At 42.6% G+C, this 15,471-nt stretch overlaps 1 protein-coding gene across 2 annotated transcripts in view; it reads right to left on the reverse strand.

Annotated features, from left to right (window-relative positions):
• Positions 1-15,471, reverse strand: part of Ubap1 (ubiquitin associated protein 1) — a 31,254-nt gene that overhangs the window by 3,941 nt on the left and 11,842 nt on the right. The window contains exons 2-5 of one of the 2 annotated variants that reach the window (XM_050156123.1): positions 11,320-11,360; positions 10,126-10,216; positions 9,309-9,433; positions 2,813-3,739 (exon numbers count right to left, since the gene is read on the reverse strand). In XM_050156123.1, coding sequence (XP_050012080.1) covers positions 2,813-3,739; positions 9,309-9,314 — 933 coding nt within the window. In that variant the 5' untranslated portion in view covers positions 9,315-9,433; positions 10,126-10,216; positions 11,320-11,360. The remainder of the gene's footprint in view (positions 1-2,812; positions 3,740-9,308; positions 9,434-10,125; positions 10,217-11,319; positions 11,361-15,471) is intronic. The other variant, XM_050156121.1, reaches the window with a different exon arrangement.

The following is a 15,471-nucleotide window of genomic DNA, read 5'->3' on the forward strand; positions in this document are numbered from 1 at the left end:
CAGATACTTCTGAACTCTACAGTGCCAGGCATGCATGTAGCATACAAACATATGTAGGCAAAACACTCATACACCAAAAATAAATCTATAAAAAATGTAATATATATATATATATATATATAAAATAGTCATTTCAACATCATTTGTCATAAACATTAGAGATAATGTAAATAGCCAACAGAATATTTTAATAAAGTCATATTACTATTAGGTAGTTTTGTTTTACTATTTTATATAAATGAGTGCTGTTAACTTTATGCCAGAAGAGGGCATCAGATCCCACTATATAGATAGATTGCTGTGAGCCACCCTGTGGTCGCTGAGAATTGGAACAGCAGCCAGTGCTCTTAACCTCTAAGCCACTGCTCCAGCCCCACACACACCACTAAGGATCCCTTATTACTGGGGCTTAGGAAGGAGGAGGATCCTGAAGTTAAGGCAGTTTGGGCTACATATACATAGCAAGACTATCTACAAAAATAAAAAAAAAAAAAGGACCCCTTGTCAAAATCGCTAATACTAGAGTGTTTCACATCCTTCATCAAGGTTATCTGGCATGATTATGATTACTATGGGTCAAGTTCTGTGTGTGCAGCGTGATACTACTGTGCTGCATCCCAGACTCATGTAAACAAGACACCATTACCACATTTAGGCAGTTCTTTCTCATTAGGAACTTTTTCAGTAAAAATATATATTTATTGGCAAGCACAAAATGCGATTTTAATTTTTCATAGTCAGTGACTAAAACCTGGCCTAACCCTGATCTTGTAGAGGAGACCAGAAGGGCCCAACACAGTAAATGATAAGGCAAATCAACAGTAAATTTCAAACTCTCCAGAGATTGACGGAGGGTATCAAAAGCTTCTACAGGTGGAAGTGGAGGTACAGAAAACCAGCCTCAGAATAACTGAAATGCTAGATTCTAGGATTTAGGAGAGGCTGGAGACAGCTCAGCAACTGTGCTCTTGCAGAGGATTCAGATTTGCTTCCCAGCGCAGGCATGGCCACTCACACTGTCTTTAATTCTGGCTCCCAAGGATCCAAAACACTATGACTTCCTCAGGCACCAGGCACACACATGGTGCATATATATACATGCAGGCAATCTTAGAAAGAAAAAGGAAGGGAGGGGAAAGGAGGGAAGGGAGAGAGAGAGGAGAGAAAGAAGAAGGAAAGAAAGGAAGAAAGGAGGGTGGGTTAGTCCTCTGGTTTTGGTCTCTAAGGAGTTCATCTAAATAAGGCTGAGCACTGGCTGAACCCCCATCATTTCAGGGTGCTTTTCATTTACCTAATGCATCTAATATGTCATGAGAAGGAATACAGTGCTGACCAGAGGCCAACAACTGACCAAGAGGAATCAGGATCCAGCCCACTCCAAGGACCATGATGCTCAGCAGTCTGTCAAGTTTCCCTGGGCCAAGGGGCTCCCTGAGAGTGGAGGCACTCACACGTCATTCACAGGAGGGCCGCTGCTGTTCCCAGCACTAGTGCACTAGTGAGGCAGGCAGGGTTCTGTCTTTCTACTGGCTGACAAACAGCTTGCTGTGGTCTCTACCAATGCAACTAGGCTCCTTCCTGGCTCTACACAGCCTCTTCACACACTGCCATTTAAAACATCTATGAGCTAGTATAGAAAGAGACTCTGCGGCTTCTATTTATATATTTATATAGCCAGGATACGGAAATGCTGTTTTGGGGTAGAAACACACATCAGAGCTGAGCTTATACTACCTGACAAAGAAACTGCCCTGTTTTACCATCATTCTGCTGTATAGGCACATGCTTTTAATCCCAGCACTCAGGAGGCAGAGGTAGATGGATCTCTGAGTTCAAGACCAGCCTGGTCCACAAAGTGAGTTCCAGGACAATCAAGGGTACACAGAGAAATTCTGTCTCAAAAAAACAAAAATAAATTTAGATTTTCTTCAGGATGAGAAAGTTGCAATCTCTTTATCAATCCATCCTAATGCATCCTTTGACCCGCTTTCCAGACCGCCTAACACATACTGCTGAGGAGGATAACAAAGAATCACACAATTACAATCTACAGTCACCATTCAGTCTGAAGAAATGTAGATCCTACAGAGCCACATCATGATCAGAAAAACAAAAACAGGGCACATGAGAATGGGAGGAGAGGAGAGGCGAGGGGAAGGGAGGGGAGGGGAGGGGAGGGGAGGAGAGGAGGAGAGGAGAGGAGAGGAGAGGAGAGGAGAGGAGAGGAGAGGAGAGGAGAGGAGAGGAGAGGAGAGGAGAGGAGAGGAGAGGGTGTGACCAGGAGTATCTGCAAGGAAGATGGGCAGAGAGACAACAGCCAGGCACGGGGTGGGCACACACTGTGATCCCAGCTCTCACCAGGTGGAGGTAGGAGATCTAGGCCATACAGTAAGACCCTGACTCAACTAAAACCACCAAAAAACAAAGACAAAAAACCTATTAAGACATAACAGTACAAAAAAGGATCAAGATCAGACAGAGAAATACCATTCCTAGGGGTTGTGTAATCTCTTACATTTGCAAAGGAAAAGACCTTAAAGGTGCAAGGAGGTGAACATTAACCAAGTTTTAGCTGGAAATGTAGGGCAGTGGCAGAGTCCTTGTCTACCATGGCAATGGCACTGAAGAAGAACCAAAAATAAATAAATATCAAAGCTGGGTTCAAAAGTAGTAATCCTGGTCCTCAGAAAACTATCTGGAATTATAGCTATCAGATAAAAAAGCCCCGTCAAACACTAGGCCTTGTGGGGGACTTTTGCTAAATGGGATCACTGAGACATCTCTGGGACTGTAAGTCAGGACTGAAACTTACCGTGGGACATGTATTTGGAGGTGATGGTTCTTCTGTACACACAGACAAGACAGACAGGGAAGGCATCTGGGAGGACGTCGTCAGGGTTGGCACCTCTGTGCCACTGTTCAAGTTCAAAGTGGAAAGCCCAAGAGTATGGTCCCCATTGAGCTCACTGGCACTGCTTTGGGTGGAAGGCTTCAGGAAATTCCGGGGTGTGCCACTTCGGAGGCAGGATGTGCTATGGAAAGTGCTTGCAAGCTTGACTGTCTTCTGATTGCTGTCATCAGAGTCAAGTTTGGGGAAGGAGAGAGATTTGATATTGCTTACTGTAGGGATAGGGGGGAGGGACACTTTGGAAGACAGCGACATCTTTTCACAGTTGCCCAACTGCGGTAAGGTTATAAAGCCATTGGGTTTATGAAGAGGCTTGAAATCTAAGGTTGCCTGCTCCAAGGAGGCCAAGACCTCCTCATCCTGTAACACAGAACCCGAGCCTCCTCTGGGTGAGTTACTGTCCAGTAACTGAGCCATTATGGGTCCAGTGGTTCCTACCAAAATGTTTCTCAGTTCTTCCTTCTCATCGATGGTTTTTAACTCCAGATTATCAAACGGGTCCTCTTCGCACTCAAAGTCAGCAGGATTGAAATCCGCTTTTGTGTGGGGTGGGCTGAGAACTTTCTGCTTTGTGGCACTACTGCTGACCCGAGTTGGAGTGAGGATGCTGTTGTGCTGTAAGCTGGCAAGGATGGGGTTAATCGGAGGTGGCACTGTGGCTGGATTATGAGTCTTAGAGAAGCTCATTTTGCTGTCACCCTCTGGGCCACTCTTAGAAGTCACTTTAGCTTCTGCATCCTCAGCCTTCCGCTCCGCTTCTCGCTGAGCTTCTTGGATTAGCTTAATATCTTCGGCCCACTCAATGGTTTTCTTTTCCAAGGAGAAGTCATACTGCAGGGATACAGCAGAGAGAGGAGGTGTGACCAGGGCTGCTGCTCTCCCCTACCCAATTCAGTCCTGTGTGAGCAGGCAGCACGCCAGCACAAGGCTGAGCCTCCTGAGAACACTGTCCAAACCATGCTCCCAGATAACTTCTATAAATTAACCCTCATACCAGACCAAAGGGAACTTGCACATCCATTGCTTCTCTTCCCTTTGGTTTTTTTCGTTCTTAATTGTACATGGCTGGGGGACGGGGTTAACCACCCACTCAAGAAAGCTACTCTGGTGGCCCAGTCACTCTTCTAAAAGTGCATGACACCTCCAGTCAGATACACTAACCCTGTCTTGAAAAACCAAAGAGGGGCAAGCATGATCAACTCACTTGAGGTTTCCCACTGGCCCATTCCTTTGCTATAGTTCCGTTTGTTTATAATAACTACAAAAAAAGAATAGCAAGCAAAAATTCCAGAAAAAACACATCTTAACTTTTGGACTGGAAGATAGTTCAGCAGTTAAGAGCAATTGTTGCTCCTGTAGAGGACCCAAGCTCTGTTCCCAGCACCAACACGGTGGATCAAAACTGGTTTTCAAGACGGGGTTTCCCTGTGCAGCCCTGGTTGTCCTGGAACTCACTCTGTAGACCAGGCTGCCTTGAATTACTGAGTGCTGGATTAAAGGCGTATGCCACCACCACCATCCAGAAATTATCTTTAACTCTAGTCACAAGAGATCTAACACCTTTTCTGACCTCTGTAAGTAACAGGCATGTATGTGGTGCATCCACTCATATAGATAAAATAAAAACTAAATCTCTTTAATGACACCCTGAATAGTGTGATAAAACCTGGCCTCCTCTCCCACTCAGTCCTGCCAGAGACGAGTGTCCAGCACACCAGTGTGATACCTAGCGGTTAGCTCAACTGCTACCTGAGGCTTTAAGCATCCTCCATAGGTTGCAGAACACATCCTACAGAAAATGGAGGGATGCTATGGTTTGGATATGGCTGGCTCCTTAGGATTACTGATCCCAGTGTTGAGGTGGAAGGGGTATTAAGAGGCAGGCCTAGTGGAAGGCAGAAAGTAATATATTTCCTGTAGGAAGTACTTTTAAATATTTCAGAACTTCCAGAAAAAAACATTTTAAGAAAATAAAATCTTAGGGCTATAAAGATGGCTCAGCAGTTAAGAGCACTGGCTGCTCTTCCAGAGGCCCTGAGTTTAATTCAGAACAACCACATGGCGGTCCAAAACCATAAATAATGGGATCTGATGTCATCTTCTGTCTTATTCTCTTGTGTAATGCAGGCATACATAAAAATAGAGCAGTCATATACATAAAATAGATAAATAAATACTAAAAAGAAAAGTAAAAGAAACCCAGTCTCAAAACAACAAGAATGACTGCAGACTGTTATGAACCAGACACTAAGGACTACCCTACACTACTGTGGCCACAGCATCGAAGTGAAGTTTCCAGGACCCTAGATGCTATGTATATTAACTGACTCACATTGGTTGAATATTGTCTATTATGTGGCCCTGGCGTCTGGAAATCACTAGGTAAATCAGACTGGGATCCATCTGCCCCTGCCTCCTGAGTGTTGGGATTAAAGGTCCACTGGTTAGTTTTCATCATTTGAAAGCAAAACATATAAAAGCAGGACAGCATGGTTCACCGGGTTTGAGGGCAGCCTCTTCTACATAATGAATTCCAGGTCAACCAGGCTTTTTAGTGACATTCTGGGGGGGGGGGGGGGGGGGGGGGGGGGGGGGGACGACGACAACAACAGAGAGAGACAGAGAGAGAGAGACAGAGAGGGACAGAGACAGACACAGAGAGACCAGGTGGGCTAAGCTGTGGGGCCTGGCTGGGGGAGGTCTGAGGGATACAGCCCAGCCCAGATCCCAGGCCAGCCTGTGGGGCCCAAGAGTAGACTGTGAAATTACCTGGCAGGCTCATGTGCTGGTCCACAGCTAATGTCGCTTATTTGGGAGGTTATGAAACTTCTAGGAGGTGGGGCTTGCCTGAAGGGCTGGGGCATAGCCCCTTATCCACACTTACCTCACACTCACATTGCAGCAGAGAGAAACCAGTCCCACGGGACGCCTCCACTGCCATGACGGACTGCTTTCCCCAAAACATAACCCAAATAAATCCTTTCTCTACCTTAAGTAGTTTCTGTAGGAATCCTGTCAGCAATGAGGAAGGTAAGTGATACAAGGCCACCCATTTTGCTTTGCTGGCCTCAAACTGCTGTATGAAAATGGACCCTCCTGCCTCAGCCTCCCAAGCCTATGGGACTACAGCATATGTGTCTACTCCTAGCAAAAATCATCATGTCTCTCTTTCCTATTTTTTCAATTGTATGTGCATGCTACGTATGTTTGTGTGTGTGTGTGTGCGTGCGCGCGCACTGGTAGCAATAAACCCAAGGCTTCATTCATCTCACCTCTTGTCTTATATTTTCAATTGTGTGTGCATGTTTGTGTATTTATATGTATGTCTGTCTGTGTACAGTGGCAGAGATAAACCAAGGGCTTCGTGCATGTAGAGCACACAACTACATCTCTAGCTCTGGGGGTTTTTAAATCATAGTATTACAAGGACTACATACACAAGAAAGGTATTTAATAATTATTTATTATGAGGAAAATGGAGCAAGGAAAGTATAGGTTTAAGGTATAAGGTAAAAACGTACCTTAGGGCCCAATGAAGTCTCCATTTAAAAAAGATTATCTATCCAGTATTCAAAACCACTTAAGATGCTTAGTGTCATTAGTAAAATGAAAATCAAAGCCACAAAATACAACTTCACACCCACAAATACATAATGAAAGAGGCAGTTACCACAGGCAGGTAAGACGGACACAATTGGAACACACCTCCAGTGCTAGTGTGAATAAAATGACACAGTGATTTGGAATATCATCTGGTAGTACCTTTACAGAGTTATAGGAAGGCCCAGTGATTCCACATTTGTACATCCAGAAGAATGAGAAAGAAGGGGAAGCCTGCATGTAAACCTTCATAGCAATATAGGTCAGGATAGTCAAAAATAGAAACTACCAGCATGTTTATCAACTGATGAATACACAAGTGTGGCATGCCCACACAAGAGCAATACTACTCAGCCATAGCAACGTAACAGGGACGGAGAGGCTGCTTTTATTAAAATCACTGACTCTCTGCTTGGGTTTGAAGGTGTCTGACGAGGAACTAAAAGCAAGATAATTGTGAACTGGCTCTTTTCTGAAGTGTTCTCTCACACGCACGTGGACTCCAAGAACAAAGTCTAATATATCAACACCTTTTCTAAAGGCTCTAAGTTCCCTGCCAGGCAGCAGCAACTTTTCCTTTCTTTTCTTTTTTGAGAAGAACTGAACATTTCACTAAAGCTCTCTGGGTAGGAGAGAAAGAAGTGCTCAAAAGGAGTCACACTTTATGTCTCGTTTATCATTTTTCTGAATGTTCAACCAGACAAAATGTCTAGCTGTGCAAACCTCCAGCTTATACTGCAGACCAGGACAGTTATCAGCCTCCTGGGACAGACAGGCTTTATAACTAGACTGCTGGTATTTAGTAATTACCCTGAGAATACATTACGTTCATGTCTTCACCACCATTCATCTCTTCATTTGACCTTTCGGGATGAAGGAGCAGACCTGGTTCACTGGGACTCTCCAAATTGAGACCTCTGGCCTAGGACTCCAAGTACAAAAACCTAAATTAAATGTGTCTGTCACAAAGACCACAAAGGGTTTCTTTTTGGGGGCAGGAGGAATAAAATACTCTAAAAGTTTACACAACTGTGAATACTAAAAACTGACCAGGGGACTGGAGAGATGGCTTAGCAGTTAAGAGCACTGGCTGTTCTTCCAGAGAACCCTGCGTCAATTTCCAGCACCCACATAGCAGCTCACAACTGTCTGTAACTCCTGTTCCAGGGGACCTGACACCCATGGCAAAACACCAAAGCACACAAATTAAAATTAATTAAAAAAAAATCAGGTGGGGTGGTAGTGGCTACATCTTTAATCTCAGCACTTGGGAGACAGAGGCAGGTGGATCTCTGAGCCTAGTCAAAGAGATCAGTCAGCCTGATCTACAGAGCTAGTTCCAAAATAACCAGGGCTAGAAATCCTGAAATCCTGTCTCAAAAAAACAAAAAACAAAACCCACTGAAGTATATAGCTTGAAAGAGTTCATTTCAAGGTATGTAAATCTTATCTCAATGAAGATATTAAAACAAAGCAACTGAGAGTTGGACAGCACACCTTTAATCCCAGTATTCAGGAGGCAGAGGCAGGTGGATCTCTGTGAGTTTGAAGACAGCCTGGTCTACATGAGCTAGTTCCAGGCAGGCTCCAAAGCTACACAGAGAAACCCTGTCTTGAAAAACAAAAACAACAAAAAAGAAAAACAAAGCAACTGAATTCTGCACACAGACTCTATAAGGCAAAATCCTTTCAAAGTGACATGCTGATGTCCTAATGAGTCCCCAGAAACAAAATTTCCTTTCCAACAAGGTGGAGTAAAGTTCTGTGAGCGCACTGTGCTCTTCTGGGTTTCTCACAATACCCCTAAGCTGTAAGCACCTCTGAGGACACTGAGCTGACTCTCTCCTCAGTCCCCACAAGAGCACATCCCAAAGGCAGGCACTTATGAAGCAACACTCAGCTTTTTGGTGCTTTCAAAAAGTAATTTCATGGGGGCTGGAGAGATGGCTCAGTGGTTAAGAGCATTGCCTGCTCTTCCAAAGGTTCTGAGTTCAATTCCCGGCAGCCACATGGTGGCTCATAGCCATCTGTAATGAGGTCTGGTGCAGAGTATTGTGTACATAATAAATAAATAAATAAATCTTTTAAAAAAAAATAATTTTCATGCATTTCTAAATAACATAGCTCTCAAGAGGAGAGAGTTGAGAAAGAAACCCTGGAGAACATTTAGGCACAGTTCTGTACAGTCAGAGAGAGACTATTCCACCCAGAGACAACTCACAAGGAAAGCCAGGTATAGGAAAAATGCACAAAGTATACTCAACAAACTCTTGCTGACTCGGAACATGAAGATGGTCGAATGTGCTCTGACGAAACCTGATGTCCCTATGTTTGATTTAATAATCATTGAATTATAAACTTTCAAATATAATTTTAAAGCCTTAAAATCATTATTCTAGAAATGATGTGAAAAACCTTGCAAGCAGCACAGCCAACTGCCACTCTAACAGCCTGGGTGAGACCTAAGTGTGAGCAGAACAAAAGAAACATTATCTGAAAGACAATGAGGACACCAACAAAGGAAAGAGGCGAGTGTCTGAAATGGGTAGCTGAATTTGTTTTGTGCAAATTCAGTGCAAGGAAAGCACTGAGACCCAATACACACACACACACACACACACACACACATATAATGAAATGGGCTAAACAAAATCTATGCATGTGTCAAACAATAAATGGAGGTCTGGGTACCACTGTAAACCAGGCATTAATAGGAGCAAGAAGAAAAAAATGAAAGGTGTAAGAACAGTTTATCCAAGTTTATCAATGCACTAAACACTAAGTAAAATTCATGACTTACCTGCATCTCTCTGATAACCTGTAAGCAATCAGGCAAGGAGAAGCCAATAGGTAGACCAACTTTAGCTGGTGTTTTGAATTTGTCTCCTATTTTGAATGGGACATCATCAAGGTAACTGAAAGTCCCTATAATAATAATAATAATAAAGGAGAAAACATTAGCAAATAACCTTAGTACTTATTTTGCTATAACTTAGGTAAACGTACATTTAGGCTCTCCTAAGACTTTGAGTCCCTTCTCCAACAGTTTACCTGACTGAGACCTGTCTACTCGGTCTACTTCACTATCTTCACTAGAAGGGTTTGTTTTCAATTATACTCAATGTAAAATCAAAAAAAACTTGTAGGGCCTGGCGCATGCCTTTAATCCCAGCACTCTGGAGGCAGAGGCAGGTGGGTCTCTGTGAGTTCAAGGCCAGGACAACCAGAGCTACAAAGAGAAAACCTGTCTCAAAAAAATAAATAAATAAATAAATAATAAAAAAAGATCCAAAGTACTCACAGTCGCCTAAAAAAGCCTCCTAGGATCTTTCTGTCCACATCTCCTAACTGTCCTTTGGATTACTGCCTGAGTCACAGGGACCTCTGCCTGAAACGATGTCACGTTCAAACCTGCCCTAAAGTGTTCCATACCTGCTGTTTCTTATCTGGAATGCTCTTCTCTTGGATTCACAACTCACTCCTTCACATCTTCAACTCTGCTCAAACGTTTCTGAACCAGGTTTAACCTCGGCACCCTACCTCACTATGTTGTCTGACTTGACCTCGCAGTATTTTTTTTCTTCTAACATACTACATAGCTGTTTTATTATACTTACTGTCTGTCTTGTCAAAGGAAACATAGGATTCTTGTAGCCAAGTCAAGTCTTATTTGAAGGTGTAGTCTCAAATCATTTTGTTTGGGTTGTTCTGTTTTGTTTGGGAGACAAAGTATTGGTACCTGACACGGATGGTCTTGAGTTTACAACCCAACCTTGTCCTCAAGTAGTTGGGATTACACTGTGTGCCACTATGCCACGTCTGTATCCTCAGAACCTACACGACTGTCTGATACACATCCGTCTGAACTGATGAGACTCCTCACAATAGGTGTCTTTGATTTAAGAGTTCTCTACGAACTTTTTCTTGCCTTCTAGGGGGTGAGGGCATGGGTACCAGTGAAACAATCTTTTTTTTTAGCACAAAGAATAAAAATATTATTACTTTCTAGAATAATATGAATTCCCACCACACCCCCAGTACTAGAGAATCAAACCCATGACCATGGCTCAGATATGTGAAGCATTCAACTGCTGTGAAATATCACTTTAACTATGTAAAGATGGGTTACCTTTGTCTATGCTGCAGAACATTACTCTGTGTAAAGGTGTGTGTTAAATTTGCTTATGGTACATCTGTTTAATTATGTACAGATGTATTGCTTTTGTTCCACCTTGCCTGCCTAAGGCACCTTGACTGGTCTAAAATGAAAGAGACAGAGACAGAAAGAGAGAAAGAGAGAAAGAAAGAGAGAGAGAGAGAGAGAGAGAGAGAGAGAGAGAGAGAGAGAGAGAGAAAGAGAGAGAGAAAGAGAGAAAGAGAGAGNGAGAGAGAGAGAGAGAGAGAGAGAGAGAGAGAGAGAGAAAGAAAGAGAGAAAGAAAGAAAGAAAGAAAGAAAGGGAAAGGAAAGGAGAGAAAAGAAAAGAAAAGAAAAGAAAAGAAAAGAAAAGAAAAGAAAAGAAAAGGAGAAGAAAAAAAGCTGAATGGCCAATAGCCTAGGCAGGAAAGGGATAGGTGGGCCTGGTGGGCAGAGTGAATAAGCAGCAGGGCTGGAGAGATGGCTCGGTGGTTAAGAGCACTGGCTACTTTTCCAGAGGTCAAGGCAAGGCTGATCTACGTAGTTCCAGGACATGCTATGTTTTGTACAACTTTGTTTTACTTAGGCTGTTCAGTATAAAAAAAAAAATACTAAAGCAATTTATATTTTCTGATCAAATCATAACTTAAACCATAATATTTAACGTTTCACTTACCATGAAAATCTGTACCCAACTTCTTAGAAGCCATTTAGAACCTAAAAAACAAGGAAAGATTTCTTGAGTACTAAGTCTTGAGACTAAACAAGAAAACAAAGGCAAAAAAAAAAAAATCAAGAGAGAAAACTAATGTTTTAGGACTCACAAAGTCTTTACTTCTCACTCCTGAAGTCCTGAAGTTCAAAAGAAAGCCCAATATAAGAGAAGCTAATTTGTTTGTCTTTCTTTTGTTTTCCTCCCCCCCCCCCCCTGTGTGTGTGTGTGTGTGTGTGTGTGTGTAGATAGCCCTGGCTATTCAGGAACTAATTCTGTAGATCAGGCTGCCCTCAAAACCACAAAGATCTGCCTATCTCTGCCTCCTGAGTACTAGGATTAATGACATGCACCACCAATACCCAGCCTTGTTATTATTTAAGATACACAGTGATGTGTAAGTAATCAAAGAATTTTACCTCAGAACAATAACAATGAATGAAGAAGAACCCAATGACTGCTAGTTCACTAAGAACACCCGAACACTCAAGGGTGGGTTGGAGATCTCTTAGAGATTTAACAGTTATTAATTACACAGGGTACAACCCATGAAAATCTCAGTTATAAATTGACACAATACACAAAATGACTACTCATAAATTGCCAAAGATAGTAACTATACAAGCACTAGACTACTGAAATCTATGTCCAGCCTTTGATGTTATGGTAATTTTGTTTGTTTTTGAGGTGAGATCTCACTGAACTAGTCTTGTACTATGTAATCCTAATAGTCTCAAGCTGTCTTCCTGCCTCTGACTGCAAATACTGAAAATGAGGTGAATACCACCACGCCCTATCAGAATACCCTTTTTCATTTTTACTTTAAAATCTGTATGTCTATGTGTTTATATGCCACGTGTGTAGAGGTGCACACACATGCAGTGCACCAGGTTCCTGAAGCTTAACTACTGGAATGTGAGAGTCAGCTGAAGTGGATGCTGGGACCTAACTTGTTCTTAACACAGAGTCATCTCTCCAGCCCCAGATGCCTTCTGAAATAGCTGTAACAACACTTCACAAAACCTGAGTAAACACTGCTGAACCAACAAAATGACAATAGATCTCCCGAAGCAGGAGTATCACAGATACTACATTTCAGACCCCAGCATCTGAAACAAGGCTGTGATATAAGTTTCTCAGGAGGCAGAGGCAAAAGGACTGAGTTCAGGGGCAGTCTTGTCAGCAAGACTAAAAAGCAGCAGTCAACACACCAGAAATAAATGTGCTTCTAGATGCTTCCTTTCCTTTTCTTTTTCTCTTAGGAAGGGGGTCAGGAGGACCAGGTGCCAGAACTTAATCCAAGGCCTTGCAATGCTAGGCAAGCACTCTACCCATGACCTACCTAAAATTTTAACCAATCTCTAATAGACTCCAGGGTCACCCACTGAGGGGCAAGGTTACCTACTGAGGCGCAGAGTCACCTACTAAGGCTAGTGACCCTGTCCTGTCCTTTGGTGCTATGCAATCATGTGGATCTGGAGGGCTCCCATAAACAAGCCAGTCACACATTCAACACATAAACAAAACACTCACACACATTCTAGAGCAGCCAGGGCTGCACAGAAAAACCCTGTTTCAAAAAAAAAAAGAGAGAGAGAAGAAAAAGCAAAGAAACAAAAGGTTCAGTGCACACCTAATCTTCTTAGCACACCTAAACAAGAAAACACCTGTAACCTCACACCCCTGAGGCTGAGACAGGAAAATTCAAGTTCAACACACAGTAATTCTCAAAAACAAAACCAGCTGGGTGGTGGAGGCACACACCTCTAACCCCAGCACTCAGGAAGCAGAGGCAGGTGGATCTCTGTGAGTTCAAGGCCAGCCTGGTCAACAAAGTGAGTTCTAGGACAGGTTCCAAAGCTACCCAGAAATACCCTGTCTCAAAAACCAGGAAAAAAAAAAAAACCCAAGTGGATTGATGACTGAGCTCTTAGATTTTCAGGTGTAGAGGTCTGCACCTATCTTATAAAGAAAAAAGATACAGCTTAAACCAATGAATAAATAAACAAAGATAAAGCAGATATATAAAACTAAAAGAACACCAAAGACATTGTTGGTTTTTTAAGACAGGGTTTCTCTGTAGCTTTGAAGCCTGTCCTGGAACTAGCTCTTGTAGACCAGGCCTGCCTCTGTCTCCCAAGTGCTGGGATTAATGGTATGCACCACTACCACCCAGCAATGGAAAATGGCACTGTAGGTACACTTGGGAACTTGGGTAAAATAAATAATTCAGAATATATTATATCAAAGCTCAACTCAAAATCAAAATAGAAAAAAAGGTAAGTTTCTTATTTCTTTTTAACAAAGTATGTGTAATGTTTTGAAACATAAGCTATCACACCCAAAAGACTTAGTACCAAACACAACTTTTCTGTTCTTCCAGCAGTTTTCAAAGGCTGCAACTGGGAGCACACATCTTTAATTCCAGTAGTGGCAGGCACATCAAAGCCAGTGAAGACCACAATAAGCCCTTGCCTCAAAAACATTAAATTAGGGGCTGGAGGGATGGCTCAGCAGTTAAGAGCACTGACTGCTCTTTCTTCCAGAGGACCCGGGTTCAAGTCCCAGCAGCTCACAACTGCATGTAACTATTGTTCCGGGGAATCTGACACCCTCAAGTAGATATGAATGTGGACAAAAATATCAATGCACTTAAAATAAAATTAAATAAAATCTTTTTAAGAAATTAAAAAACCTGAATGCTACCTTACAATTTGTTATTTCTTTTTGATTAATTTTAATAGAACTTAAATACAGGAACCCATATGTGACTAGCTGGCAAACTGCCAAGTCATTGTCATCTTATAAAGACAGAAAATCAATCTACTGGCATTGTTCATACTAACAGCTCATTTGGTAACAAAAAGATACTTAGAAATAGGAAAACAATATCAGTAAATGGGCAAAAGCAGAACTTGAGGGGAAGCTTTTTCTTAATTTTTTTTTTTTAAAAAAGAACTATCTTTTTTCATTTTACATACCAACACCAGTCCCCACTCCCTCCCCTCCTCCTATTTCCTCCGCCTTCTCTCCCACCTCCACCCCCCATTTACTCCTCATCAGAGAGGGTAAGGCACATTGCTTTGGGGAAGGTCCAAGGCCCTCCCTACTACATCCAGGCTGATCAATGTATCATCCAAAGAGAATGGGTTCCCAAAAAGCCAGCACAAGCAGCAGGGATAAATCCTGGTGCAACTGCCAGCGGCCCCACAGTCTGCCCCAGCCATTCAACTGTCACCCACATTCAGAGGGTCTAGTATGTCCTATGCTGGTTCCTTCCCTGTCTGGCTGGAGTTAATGAGCTCCCATTAGCTCAGGTATTTGCCTTTCTGGGATACTGGTTAGGTTTGGTTTTCACAGTACAGGACTCAAATCTGCCTTCACATGCTAGGCAAGCACTCTGCTACCCAGCAACACTCCCAGCCCAAAAGCATGACTACACTGTACTTCTGCTTAACTCCAAACCAACCTAGCCTTTCTAACCAGCTCTGATTTATCTAAGGACATTTTGCTACACTATCCCAATCAAATTAATCAGAAGCAATCTAAGATGTTTTTCTAAATTTAATTATGTCAATACATCAAAATTGTCTTCCTGAATACTTTAAATATATGCTTAAAATTATGTACCCAAATTTTCTGTACCCTAAAAATGGGTCTTATATTGCTATATTCAAGATACTTTTTATTTTGAAAACAAAGCAAAAACAGCTTGGAGACACACTCCTTTAATCCCAGCACTCAGGAGGCAGAGACAGGTGGATCTCTGTGAACTGGGCCAGTAAAACCTTAGCTATCCTTGAACCAGCTATGTAGACCAGGCTGGCCTCAAACTCACAGACATCAGCCTGCCTCTGCCTCCCAAGTGCTGGGATTAAAGGTGTGTGTGTGTGTGTGTGTGTGCGCGCCACCACAGATCAACTCTAACAACTTTTAATTTTTTTTTTTTTTTTTTTTTTTTTTGGTTTTTTGAGACAGGGTTTCTCTGTGGCTTTGGAGCCTGTCCTGGAACTAGCTCTGTAGACCAGGATGGTCTCAAACTCACAGAGATCCGCCTGTCTCTGCCTCCCGAGTGCTGGGATTAAAGGCGTGCGCCACCACCGCCCGGCTTCCTCT

Source organism: Alexandromys fortis, unplaced genomic scaffold (genome assembly GCF_014885135.2).
Source record: "Alexandromys fortis isolate MF-2015 unplaced genomic scaffold, M_Fortis_MF-2015_v1.1 scaffold_92, whole genome shotgun sequence".
Classification (NCBI taxonomy): Eukaryota; Metazoa; Chordata; class Mammalia; order Rodentia; family Cricetidae; genus Alexandromys; species Alexandromys fortis.